General features: G+C 64.2%; 1 protein-coding gene across 2 annotated transcripts; it reads right to left on the bottom strand.

The window, feature by feature from the left end:
* Window positions 1–2,903: 2,903 nt before the first annotated feature.
* Window positions 2,904–12,551, bottom strand: GCGR (glucagon receptor). 2 transcript variants are annotated; one of them, XM_025362826.1, is made up of 14 exons: window positions 12,434–12,551; window positions 7,648–7,885; window positions 6,971–7,073; window positions 5,988–6,095; window positions 5,788–5,909; window positions 5,591–5,697; window positions 5,359–5,515; window positions 5,109–5,268; window positions 4,974–5,034; window positions 4,667–4,736; window positions 4,254–4,342; window positions 3,973–4,111; window positions 3,860–3,901; window positions 2,904–3,441 (listed from the first exon to the last, which is right to left on the bottom strand). In XM_025362826.1, the coding sequence occupies exons 2-14, from the start codon at window positions 7,705–7,707 to the stop codon at window positions 3,184–3,186; spliced, it is 1,476 nt and encodes a 491-aa protein (XP_025218611.1). In that variant the 5' UTR covers window positions 7,708–7,885; window positions 12,434–12,551; the 3' UTR covers window positions 2,904–3,183. The 2 variants fall into 2 exon arrangements, with proteins under 2 accessions (XP_025218611.1, XP_025218612.1); XM_025362827.1 differs by lacking the exon at window positions 12,434–12,551 and adding an exon at window positions 11,473–11,618 and having other exon boundaries at window positions 2,913–3,441.
* Between the last annotated feature and the right edge of the window lie 404 nt (window positions 12,552–12,955).

Raw genomic sequence — 12,955 nt, 5'->3', positions numbered from 1 at the left:
CAGGCTGGTCTTGAACTCCTGACCTCAGGTGATCTGCCCGCCTTGGCCTCCCAAAGTGCTGGGATTACAGGCATGAGCCACCGTGCCTGGCCTCATGTATTTAGTTTTCTATGTACTAGTCACTAATTAAGTCCTGAACTCTCTCCTCTAAATCTTAGTGCATTCAATCACTTTCATCCCCTTGAGGGTCTCTCTCCTGAGCCTTCTGCCTGGCTCAAGGTCCCCTATTCCTGTGACACACCCCTGGCTCTCCTAGATTTGATCCTTGATGTGGTTCATGTCTTCCTTTTTCCTGGTCTCCACTCTCATTTTAGTAGTATTTGTGTGTCCACATACACCAGATTCCAGGAGGTCAAAGTCATCGCCCTCCCAGCCACGCACACACAGCATATAACTCTTGCAGATACCCCTTTGGGACGCCGGGCATCATATACCTGCCCCACCGTGCACACACAGGTGTGTATTTCCCTTCCTCCACATTCACACAGCCTTTCCCATGCAGCATGCTCACACACACACACACACCCTGCTAGCAACACCCATACATTCCTGTGGGAGAAGGGGCTGAGGCACAGGAGGTAGAGGTGGGAGGGGAGGCAGAGATGGGGAAGGGTCAAAGGGCCCAAGTTGGAAGGAGATGCTGTGTGGACTGACTTAAAAAAATGGGTCCCAGGCCGGGCACGGTGGCTCAAGCCTGTAATCCCAGCACTTTGGGAGGCCGAGACGGGGTGTTTCCGTAGGTCAGGAGATTGTGACCATCCTGGCTAACACGGTGAAACCCCGTCTCTACTAAAAATACAAAAAACTAGCCGGGCGAGGTGGCGGGTGCCTGTAGTCCCAGCTACTCGGGAGGCTGAGGCAGGAGAATGGCGTAAACCCAGGAGGCAGAGCTTGCAGTGAGCTGAGATCCGGCCACTGCACTCCAGCCTGGGCGGCAGAGCGAGACTCCGTCTCAAAAAAAAAAAAAAAAATGGGTCCCGGCTGGGTGTGGTGGCTCATGCCTGTAATCCCAGCACTTTGGGAGGCCAAGGTGGGCAGATCACTTGAGGCCAGGAGTTCAAGACCGGCCTGGCCAACATGGTGAAACCCCATCTCTACTAAAAGTACAAAAATTAGCCGGGCATGGTGGCAGGCGCCTATAATCCCAGCTACTCGGGAGGCTGAGGCAGAGAATCGCTTGAACCTAGGAGGTGGAGTGTGCAGTGAGCCAAGATCATGCCACTGCACTCCAGCCTGGGCAACAGAGTGAGACTCCATCTCCAAAAAAGAAAAAAACAGTCCCTCCACCTACCTGCCTGCAGGGCTGCCTGGTTAGGGCCAGTGTTTATTGCCTGGGTGAGTCCACCCCCTGCAAGTCCCCAACTCCGCCCAACTCCACCAGCCGCTCCAGTTCCCTTAGGGATGAGGGCGGGGCAGGGGTGAAAGAGGACAAGGGCAGAGGGACTCGGGAATGGGGAGGGCTGTCAGGAGGCCCCAGGTGAGGGGCATTTCCCTAGGGCAGTCACCAGCCCTGAGCTCAGCTGGCGTGAAGGAGAATGTCCACCTCCCTTGTGCTGACTTGGAGCAGCCTTGTGCCCACACAGGCACCTGGGCATTCAGGGCTCAGAGGAGAGCCAGGACCTGAGGCCAGAGGGTGTAGAGCTGGCCTGAAGTTTTAAGGTCTGAGACCACATGCCTCCAGCAGGTGCAGCTCAGGGGACCGTCTCCTGGCCTTGCAGCCCCAATCACAGCAACCCCAGGGCCCCAGAAGGGTCCAGCCTTGCCTAATTAGCTGGCTTCCCTCCCTGCTGTCCACAGGCCCTGTGGTGAGTGGCAGGGTGAGGGCCCCCCAAGGAGGGCCCCAGTGCCTGGTGGGTGAGTAATTCTATTTACCTTTCCTCAGAGGCCTCCTGTCCCCTCATTTGCCCCAATTAGTCCGGCTCTGCCTGAGCAGCTCCAGCCCACGTGGCCCAGGCGGGGCCTGTGAGCACCCCTTCCCCTAGGGTCCAGCGGCACCTCCCAGCAGCTCCTCAGAGCAGGGGCACCTGGCTGGCTCCTTCCCCAGCCCAAGCACACACCTCAGCAGGTCTCACAGCACCTACCGTAGGGACCACCCGGAGGACTGACCACAGGCCCCTCATGGGCTTCTACCCTGCACTTGTCTCCACCCCTGCTGTGTGGTCCCTGGGCCCTTAGATTCAGGGTGTGCCCCAGACAATGGGAGACCCCACCCTCAAGCACCTCCTGTGTCCAACATGCAGGAGGCAGCTCTTTCCTGGTGCTCCCTGGCTGGCAAGCAGGGCACCCACCCACCATGCAGTGGCAGGAGGACTGGTGTAGGCTGGACCTCTCTGTGTGGCACGCCGTGGGTCCTGTGCAGAGTTTGGGCAACTTGCACTGCTTTGTCACCTGGACCCGTGGCAATGTTCAGGCCCATTTCTTCCTGCTTCAGTCTGCTACGTGGCCTGCAAATTGCCCGAGGGGGCTGGAGCTGAGATGAAGCGGAGGCCAGGAGGCTCAGAGGAAGGGCGGGCTGGTGAGCCAGGTACCAGTGTCCTCACGGCCTCCAGGGAGGAGACACCCTCTGGGTGAATCCAGTGCTGATGGGGTGGGTTGGGGACTGTGATGCCTCATGCTCCCTTAGCCACTGTGCCCCTCACATTTCTGCTGGTGAATGGTGACCCTCTGATGGCCAAAGCGTCCAGGGAGATGCCCGCCAGAACCAGGATGGGAAGGTGGCCAGGGCCTGCTCAGATGGGCACAGGCTGGCTGCCTTCGGGATCCTCTGGGGTTCCAGTGCCAACTCTCTGTGAACTGGGACAGCAGGGGTCTTTCAACGACCCGCACTGGCGCTGACCACCCACTGCTGTTCCATCCCCACTGCTTCGGCCCGGCATTTCCAGCCCTGCTTTCCAGGACATGCGCGGTGACCACTTGAGCTCTTTATTGTTGGAGGACATCTCCACGCATGTAGCACGTGCCAACATACATGGGGACACTGGTGAGCAGTTCACCGCACAGCCCCTACCTCTGCCCTGGACTCCTCAGCTCGCCCCTGCACCAGGGACAGGGCAGGTGCAGGGAGAGGAGGCCCCATCTCTCGGACTGCCACACTGGGGGTAGGGGATAGGCGGAGGCTGCTTTTGGCTCCCCTGCCCCCAGCCTCAGCTGGGCGTCTGGTTCTGGGTTGTCCAGCGATGCCCTCTAGGTGCCTGAGTCCAGCCCTAGCTGGGGTTCCAGCAGGGTTGAGAAGGGGCTCTCAGCCAACCTAGGGAGGCCACCAGCCAAGGGGATCTCCGCAGATGAGTCCTGGCTGCCACCACCCCTCCCAGACTGCAGCTTCTTGCCAGGAAGGCCTTGGCCAGGCGCAGATGGGGCCTTGTGGTTGCTGGTGCCCCGCTCCTCCTGCAGCACTTTGCCCAGGCGCCAGCGGTGCCAATGCCGCCGAAGTTCTGACTGCACCTGGGGCGGGGGGTGGGGCAGGCCAGTCCTGGGGTCTGCCTGTCCTCTCCGCCCCACCGGGACCTGCTGTGGGCCCCGTCGGAGATGCCCAGTCTCCACTCTGAGGGGTGCAGAGCGACACAAGCTCCCTGCTGGGCACAGCTATGCCACCCAGCATCGCCACGGAAAGCACAGTCTGCAGACACCTGGGGACCCCCGCTGTGGACACCCTAGCGATGGGGCTGAGGCCAACCTGTCTTGGGGGCCTGACAGCCAGCGCCACGGCAACTGCACCCAGTAAGAGCATGTGGAGGGAAAGGCTTGGGCCACATGTGTTCCAACCCCTGGGCAGAGGTGGGGCTGGCATCCCTGTGCCACTCTCTGCCCCTGCCCCTGACGGCCAGGGCTGATGGTCTCAGACGCCCCCACTGCCACCTACCTCCTTGTTGAGGAAGCAGTAGAGGACAGCCACCAGCAGGCCCTGGAGAGAGACGGTGGTCAGGGGTGGCATGCTGTGCCCCGGGGGGGGGGGAGCCGCGGGCGGGCAGGCACCTGGAAGGAGCTGAGGAAGAGGTCGAAGAAGAGCTTGGCGAAGCGCAGGGTGCCCTGGGCGTGCTCGTCCGTCACGAAGGCGAAGACCACTTCGTGGACACCCAGCAGGGGGATGAGGGTCAGTGTGGACTTGGCCAGCCTGCAGAGGCAGAGCCTGAGTCACCCACCACCCTCGCCCTCGGCCCGCACCATCCACGTGGAGCTTGGAGTCCCCCCACCCAGCTGCCCTCTGGCCCTGAGGGTCTCCAGATCCCGAGGCGCCGGCCCGCCGTGGCACCCACCGGAACTTGTAGTCTGTGTGGTGCATCTGCCGCGCCCGCAGCTTGGCCACGAGCAGGTGAACAATGCGGATGAAGATGAAGAAGTTGATCTATGTGAGAAGGGCATGAGTCAGGGGCACCCCGAGCCCCAGGAGACAGCTCTGTGCCCTTGGAAGGCCCCACCCGACCCTCCTGCAGGTGGGTCTGGCAGCCAGATAGGCCCTGAGCCACAGAGCCCTGGGGCTGGTGGGCACCCAGCCAGGGAGGAGCAGCCTGGCTCAGTGCCTAGGGTGCTGGCCAGTGTCCTGGTGTCCTGTCTGGGTGCCGGCTCCCTCCTGGCCCTCCCAGGCAGGATGCTGCTGTCTCCTGGGGCAGCCTCAGGACGCCAAGGGAGGAGGGCCCTGGCATGCGGTCCTTGCTCTTCATTTCCTCACCAGGATGGCCAGGAAGACGGGGAACCGCAGGATCCACCAGAAGTCCATGTTGTTATTGCTGGTCCAGCACCTGCGAGGCCGGGCCACTCACAAACTGGGGCACAGCCCCCAGCCCCTCAGCCCTCAGCACCCCCGTCCCGATCTTGCCAGTATCTAATTCAGGCCTCAGGAAACGAAGGGAGAAGTTAACGAATGACCACTCTCCCCAGGCACCAGGCTCATCCCTGGCCCCTCCCTGCCTCGGGCCAGAGCTCCACACCCCAGCCCCCCGGCCCCTTTCCCGGGCCGTCCGGCCGCTCATACTCACTGGATGTTCTCGAACAGACACCTGACCACCACCCAGGGGATGATGAACAGCATGGGGGCACCTGTGGGGGGCAGCAGCTGTGGTCTCAAGGCTTGGCTAGCCTGCCCCGACCCCTTCCCGTGCCGGCCCACTCACCCCAGCCGATGCCCAGGTAGAGGCTGAAGAAGCTCCTCTCAGGGAGGGTGGCCAGGCCCAGCAGGTTGTGCAGGTACAGGCCCTCCACCAGCAGCCAGCAGTAGTTGGCCACGACGCCATATTGCATGAACACCGCGGCCACACGGCAGCCGGCCACCGCCTGGCACAGGTGCAGTGTGAGCATGGCCACGTGGCCACCTGCCTGGCTGCCCGCCCACCCGCCTGTGTGGGGCCGCCTACGGGGGCTCACTCCATCACTGAGCCAGATGCTGACACTGAGGTCGTCGCCAATCTTCTGGCTGTAGCGGGTCCTGAGCAGCCCATCGATGACCAGCACAGAGCTGGCCTTCAGCACAAAGGACACAAACAGGTTCGCATGGATGGCGTTGCGGGTGCAGTGCAGCTTGCTGTGGGGACAGCCAGTCAGCGACCGCCCTCCTCCCTGCCCTCTGCGGCCGCCCCGGGCACTGGCGGGATCCTACCTGATGCCCCCCAGGATGGCCAAGGCGAGGAGCAGGGCCCCCAGGGACAGGCTGTAGCCCACCGTGTACATCACCTGGAAGCTGCTGTACATCTTAGCCACCTCCTTCTGCGAGTTACAGTGGCCTGTGAGGGCCGGGCAGGGACCCCCGTGCCCATTCCCATCCAGCCCCACCGCGCCCGCCTGCCGCCGGCTGACCTGGACCTCAAGCTCCTCGCCGTCCATCTGGCACTGAGAGGCGTCACGCCAAGGCTGCCCCCGGGGTCCGCGCACCCACTGACCATCGGGCCCGCATCTCTTGAACACGAAGCGGTGTTGCACTGCGGGTGTTGGGGGAGGCTGGGGTCAGCGCCACCCCTGGGCCCGCCCCTCCCACTGTTCCTTCCCTCTATGGGTACCTTTGTGGTGCCAAGGCAGGTACCAGGGGCAGGAGATGTTGGCCGTGGTATTGGCGGGGGTGTCTGGCCAGCAGGAATACTTGTCGAAGGTTCTGTTACAGACCAGCTCTGCAGGGCAGGGTGGGAGAAGGGGCTCCCTCAGCAGGCCTCTTCCCTCTCTCTGGAGGCCTGAGCTCAGCTGTCACCTCCCCCAGGACATGACCTGGGCTGCTTCCTCCCCCACCTGACCTCCACCTCCCCAATCTGACCTCCACCTTCCTCACCTGACCATCCATCTCCCCTGGGCCAGCCTCCCCTAGCACTCCCAGCCCATCCCTGAGTTCCAGCTCTGCAGGACACCTTCCCTCGGAGAACCCCCATCTCAGATGTCCCCCAAACCCACACTGGGGTCCCCCATTCTCCGTGACTTTCTCACAGTACCTCCCTCTCTGGGGGCTGAACCCCAATGCCATTTTCATCCATCCCAGGTGCACTGCCAAACCTGTGGCTGCCACACCCGCTCCCCTCTGCCCAGTGGAGGCTGCCTCCCTCGTCTGAACCGTGGCACTGCCTCCCAGGTAAGTCCTCCAGCCCTAGCCTCGCCCTGCACCCCAAGTGTCCAGGCCATGATATGCACTCTCCACCCAAGCCCTCCCAGGCCTGTGTCCTCTGCTGACCCTCTGGGTCCCACCTCCCACGCCCTGGCACTGTCTGCCCACTGAAAACTCCATGGGGCTATAGGCGGTATTACGCGTCTGGGCCTGGGGGCATGAAGCAATTCCACTGTTCTGTTATTTCCTGGCTCTGCAGCCTTAGGCAAGTCCCCAGCTCTGTGGCTCAGCTACCTGGTTACGTCACCTGCCCATGGTGGTGGGGCCTGAGGAGTGACAGGGCCCCTTGGCGGGGTCCTCAAGGGCTGCATAAGCACCCAGGAACCTTCCCATGAAGAGCTCAGGAAATGCTGAGGCCAGGCACAGGCTGAAAGGCTCTGGGTGGGGGCTCACCCGTGGGAGGGGGCAGCAGGCTCAGGTTGTGGTGACACTGGTCACCGTAGAGCTTCCACTTCTCAAACAGGAAGTCCATCACCTGAGCGGAGGGGGCCTGTGGCTGGGGGACACATGCACAAGCAACCATACAGACAGGCAGGCAGATGGACAGACAGATAGGCAGACAGGCAGATGGACAGACAGACAGACAGGCAGGCAGACAGGCAGGCAGACAGACAGGCAGAGAAATAGGCAGACAGGCAGACAGACAAATAGGCAGACAGGCAGACAGGCAGAAAGACAGATAGGCAGACAGACAGGCAGACAGATGGACAGATAGGCAGACAGACAGACAGATAGGCAGGCAGACAGGCAGGCAGACAGACAGGCAGACAGATAGGCAGAGAAATAGGCAGACAGGCAGACAGACAGACAAATAGGCAGACAGGCAGACAGGCAGAAAGACAGACAGATAGGCAGACAGACAGGCAGACAGACGGACAGATAGGCAGACAGACAGGCAGACAGACGGACAGATAGGCAGGCAGGCAGACAGGCAGGCAGACAGACAGATAGGCAGACAGACAGATGGACAGGCAGGCAGACGGACAGCCAGGCAGGCAGGCAGGCAGAGAACCATCAGTGTGCAGTCCTCAGGAGGGCCCCTGGGTGCTGAGGGTGCTGTGAGTCCTCACCTGGCAGGCCAGCAGCAGCAGCAACAGTAGCAGGGGTCGACGTGGCTGACAGGGGGGCATGCCTCTGGGCAGCTAGCTGCCTCCCACATCTGGCAGGGGCTGCACGGCTGGGGCAATGCAGTCCTGGTGGGTGTGCGCGCTCCTCCGAGGGCAGCTGAGTGGCAGAGCAGCAGAGCCTGGGGAGCCCTGGCCAGTGGGGTGGCCCTCCCCTTAAGCGGCCCCTCTCAGCCTCAGAGTCCTACGGATAAAGAGGGAGCTGGGGGCTGGGCATGGTGGCTCACGCCTGTAATCCCAGAACTTTGGGAGGTCAAGGCAGGCAGATCACAAGGTCAGGAGATCGAGACCATCCTGGCTAAAATAGTTGAAACCATGTCTCTACTAAAAATAAAAAAATTAGCCGGGCATGGTAGTGGGCGCCTGTAGTCCCAGTTACTTGGGAGTCTGAGGCAGGAGAATGGCGTGAACCCGGGAGGCAGAGCTTGTAATGAGCCAAGACGGAGCCACTGCACTCCAGACTGACAGACAGAGTGAGAGACTCAGTCTCAAAAAAAAAAAAAAAAAAAAAGAGGGAGATGGGAGGGAGGAGACCCCAGCAGGAGTCACTCCTTGCCAGTAGGAAGTGGAGCTGGCTTTCCTGCCACCCAGCGCTGGCTGGCTGGCAGCTCTGAGGGTCCCAGAGCCCCTTGTCTCAGTGCTGTTGGCAGCCACCCTCCTGCCGGGTGACCCAATGCTCTTGGCAGGGGACCAGCCTCCCCAGATGCTGACCTCCTCCCTCAGTTGACAGCCCCCCGTCGGTTCCGGTCCTCACCATCCTCCTCACCTATTCTTAGACCCTGGGAAAGTTGGCTTGCCAGGCTGACCTGAGCCAACGTGCCGAGCCTGAGGGTGGCGGTGCCCAGACCTTCCATCACTTGGCCCCAGTGCCACGGTGAGCAAAGTGGCTGGGCTGGCTTGCAGCTGTGCCAGGCCAAGTGTGTGGGACCCACACTCGGGGATCTGTGTCACATGCATGCCCCTGCCCAGCACTGTGGTGCCTAGGTGCCCCATGGGTGCCATGCAAGGCTCGGTTGGGTTTCCTGGGTCCCATGGGACACTACAGGCTGGCTGCACATTCCTTTGAGATTAGCACTGCCAGCGCCGGCTCGGAGGAGGAGCTGGCCTAGAGTGGGGGCACAGGGTGGGGAGGACAGCCCCTGTGGTGTCTGCCAGGGCTGTGGGAGTCACAGCACCTGGTCCCAGGCCAGAGCCAGCATCTGAGCTGGGAGTTCGGGGCGGGAACAGCTCCACAAATCGGCCTTTCATTGCTGCAGAGCCTAGTTTCTGCACCAACTGAATTCTGTGGGAGAAGCAGGGAGGGTCTTCCCATGGGGCCTGTGTGCAAGTCCCGGGGCCCGCGAGTGGCTGGCTGTGAGCCCCCAGGCTGCGATGAGCTCTTCTTTGGGGCACCCTCAAACGGAATAAGAGGTGTGGATGGAGGGCTGGGCAGATGGAGGGCCGGCCAGCTGGAAGGCAGTGCCAGGAAGAAGCCGGGGAGAGGGGCGAAGGCTGCCGCTGGAGCGGAGGATTTCCGGGCAGGGCTGGACAGCTGGCTGCCATGGGACAGCCTGGATTTTAGCCTCCTCCAGGCAGCTGCTGGGTGAGCCTGCGTGGGGCCAGCACCACCTGGGGCTCCTCCTGCTAACAGGGCCTGAGATGCACCGAACAGGGTGACAGCTGAATGATAGGGACAGGCACCTGCGTCGCAGCCTGCTAAGGGGCTCCCAACCGCAGCCCTTGGACCCTGGGCTCAGGTAGGGGCCGATGGGAGGCAGGACCCGTGCATCGCTGATCCCCAGTCCCTGAGCCAGGTGAGCAGCCATGCAGGCTTAGCACTGGGGCGAAGGACCCACGGAGTAGGGAGGGGGCTCTCCCTGGTGGAGAAAGCAGCAGGCGGGTGGGGGAGGAGGAGCAGTTTTGGCGTCCCCAGCTCTGGGGTCACCCAAGGGGCCTTATTTTTCCTGATTCTGATCAAACAGCCCCATCTGCTGCCACTGCCCTGGGCGGCTCTGGCCACTGAGCTGGGCTGGGTGAGGAGCAGCAGGAGCCGCCTCTCCCTGCTGTGTGCACCCCCAACCCCGAGGGGCCCTGGAGGAGGGGCCCTGGAGGAGGGGCACTGCTAGGTGGGCAGGCTCAGGGGTGCAGGGGAGGCCTGGGGCTCTGGGCAGGGGACAGGGAGAAAGACAAACGGCAGCTGGAGCAGGGCGGATGGTGGAGATGCAGGCAGGGGCCAAGGAGGAAGGACACTGGCTGATAAGCTGTTCCCTGCCTGGGGGCCCTGCAGTGGGGGTTAGGGGCATGCGTGCTCACCCTGGGGAGAGGACAGCCCAGCCAGGAGCTCCCTGGGCAAAATGACAGCCCCTTAGAGCCCAGCGTGGCCAAGCCTGGCTCTGCCCCAACTCTGCCAGAGAAACAGGAGCCATTCAATGACTGCCATGTTGACCCCAGAGCCACTGGGAGCACCCCCAAGCCAGTGCGAGAGGAGATGGCGCCTCCACACACAAGGTCCTTGAGTGCCGGGGCTCCACCTTCCAGCCGTGCATGCAGTCTGGAGACCCCAGTGAGCTGAGGGAGGGGCGGGCTGCCCAGTCCCCCAGGCCTTTCTTTGAAGCAGTCAGGGCCCAGGAGTGGGGAGGAAGAGGGAGTGGGGCTCTTTGTGTCCCCCCCAACCTCAACAGAAGGTCGGGAAAGTGGGGCTGGGGATCCTGGAGGATTCCCCCGACAGCTCAGCATCCACAGGCCACAGGTGGGCTCCCCATCAGGGCACCCCTAGTCCTGGATCCCTAGGGGTCAGGGTTTCTGAATACAAGAGGTGGGGTGGGGGGCAATTCTCCACTGGGTCTCTGATAGTGAGGCAGGAGGTGTAGAAGTGTGGGGGTCCTCCGTTCCCTGCGGGCGGTGGGTCCCATGTGGGTAGGGAGACTCCAGCCCCTCATCCCAGCAGGGGTGGGTGGAGCCGGGGGGATGGGCCAATTTCTAGCTGAGCACCCAGGAGACAGCCTGGCCTGGAGAGCAGGGCTGAGACCGCTGTGGTCCTGGGAGGGGGATGGTGATTTAACTTCCCAAATAGGGACCCTGCCCCGTCACTGAAGGTGACACCAGCCTGAAGGGAAGAAGGGAGGCTCCTCTGATGATCTCACCCAGCCCTCTCCCCTGACAGGAGACACTGACAACCCCGGGCCCCCGTCAGCCCGGGATCAATATCTGTTGACTGAAGAAGTGGACAGAAACTCCCAGCTGTGGAGGTGCCACCCGGGGCTCCCCATGGCCGCAGTGCCCCTTATTACCCTGCTGGCGACGCTGCTGGTAGGTGGGGCCACCCACCAGAGACCCCACCCTCGGCCTTCACAGTCCAGGTGACCAAGCTCCTTCTCAGGCCTTGGAGTCAGCTAAGAATTAGGGGAGGGGTTCCCGAGGTGTCCAATGCGGGGGGGGGGGGCGGGGGGGGGGGGGGGGGGGGGGGCCCAGGGGGGGGGGGGCCCGAGGGGCCCCATGCGGGGGGGGTTCCCGAGGTGCCCAATGAGGGGTCTCCCGAGGTGCCCTGCCCGCCTTTCCTAGCCCCTCCACCGCACACCACCCCCTTCCTCCCTCCCACAGCCGCCTGCGGGGCCACACCAGCCACCACCAGGCCTTGGGGCCACCTGAGCTCCACTGCCCCGGCCCCTTTGCAGGGCTGGCACCCCCTGTCCTGTCCCATGTCCGCCCTGGCAGAACACGTGACTCTTGTGTGCTCATGGCTCCCTCAGGCTCCACCAATTCCCACTGGGGGTGGCTGAGGGACTCGCAGACCTGGAGCTGGGCCCCCAGGATGGGTGCAGCGGCCACTGGTTCAGGAAGGCAGCGGGGCTCCCAGGGCGTCCGCAAGGGGCCTCTCAGACGCTTTGAGGAGCTCCGGCATCGGAGCCGGGATGTTTTTGTGAAACCAGAGAAGGCAGCGGAAGGTCAGGGCACCAGGGCGGGATCAGGGGCCACAGGCTGTTGACAAAGCCCTGAGCCCTCACCCCGTGGGGGCGGGGCAGGCCTGGGTGCCGGCCTGGGTGCGCCCCGACCCCCCAACCCTCATGCGCCCAATAGCAAGGGCAGAAAGCAGCCCTGGCCGGTCCTTGGAGGATGCGGGCGCCGAGAGGGCTGGGTCGGTCGGTTCGGAGTCGGAGCACAAGCCCGGTGGCCGAGTCGGGCCGGTGGCGGGGGCGCCGCAGAGGCCGGAGCCGGGCAGGGCAGTGACCCGCTTGCTGGGGTCAAAGTCGCCAGTGTGGGCCGCGGCAGAGGAGCGGCCAGGTGGGGCGCAGACACCCCTCACCCCATCCCGGGCCGCGTCGGTGCCACCGGGCAGTCCTGGGGGCAGGAGCCCGCCGAGGGGAGCGAGAGCTGGTGAGACCCCGCGCCTCGGGGGCGCGTCCGCGGCGCTTTGTGCGCTCCCAGGGCGGCGGGCCCGGGGCCCAGAGCGGGGAGTGTGGCCGCCGCAGGGCGCCAGGCAGCCAGCGACATCCCCGCCCCCAGCCGCGCCCCCTGGGACCAGAGAACGGGGGAGGGGCTGAGACCCCTGGACCTGCCCGAGGGTGCGAGACCGGGTGGTGTCCGAGCCGGGGTTGGGAACGGGGGTGTCCGACGGGACCGAGGACCGCACCAGCCCAGGCCTCGGAGACCGCCCGGCCGGCTCCCTCCTCCCCGCGCCCCCCAGCCCCGCAGTCTCTGCCCCCACTGGCTCGGCTCCCGAACGTCCCCTCGGGGCCGCGGCCCAGGTGCTCACCTCGCGGCGCTGCTGGGGGTTCGGCTCGGCTCCCCGCCGTCCTCCGGGCGCGCTCGGGTCGGGCGCCGGTGACCGCTCGTCTCCGCGGCGCTGCCGGATCGGGGTCGGTCCAAACTTTCCGGCTGCGACGCAGGGCGAGGGCGGCGGCGGAGGGCGGGCGCGGGGGCGGCCCCGCGGGGGTGGGAGCGATAGCCGAGGGTCCCCGCCCGCCCTCCGCGCAGCCTCCTGGCGAGCTTCGGTCCTGCCCACCCTGCGCGGGGAGCCGGGTGAGCGCCCGGTACCCGCGGAGCGGACCCCGCCCCTGGCCATCCGCAGACCCGGCGCCCTGAATTCCACCCCGTGGACCCGCGCCCCACAGACCTTTGTCCCACGGGTCCTGGTTCCGCAGACCCCAATCCTGCAGACCCCGGACCCCGCGGACCCTGGCCTGGCGGGTGGTGGTCGCGATGGGTCTCGGCTCCCGGCGGGGACACCCTGGGACGTGGAGGGGGGCGGCGGGGCGTGGGGGCGGTGGCTCAGCGC

This window comes from Theropithecus gelada, chromosome 16 (assembly GCF_003255815.1).
Source record: "Theropithecus gelada isolate Dixy chromosome 16, Tgel_1.0, whole genome shotgun sequence".
Taxonomy (NCBI): Eukaryota; Metazoa; Chordata; class Mammalia; order Primates; family Cercopithecidae; genus Theropithecus; species Theropithecus gelada.
Note: the sequence above shows the minus strand (reverse complement) of the source record. Positions and strands in the feature narration are given on the sequence as shown.

What these genes read in the sequence shown, in the direction of transcription:
- GCGR (XM_025362826.1), bottom strand. Translation starts at nt 7,707, where the DNA reads ATGCCCCCCTGTCAGCCACGTCGACCCCTGCTACTGTTGCTGCTGCTG. An exon ending in GCGAGGAGCTTGAGGTCCAG is followed by an intron (nt 5,698 to 5,787) that starts GTCAGCCGGCGG and finishes TGTAACTCGCAG; the next exon opens with AAGGAGGTGGCTAAGATGTA. An exon ending in CTACCTGGGCATCGGCTGGG is followed by an intron (nt 5,035 to 5,108) that starts GTGAGTGGGCCG and finishes TGCCCCCCACAG; the next exon opens with GTGCCCCCATGCTGTTCATC.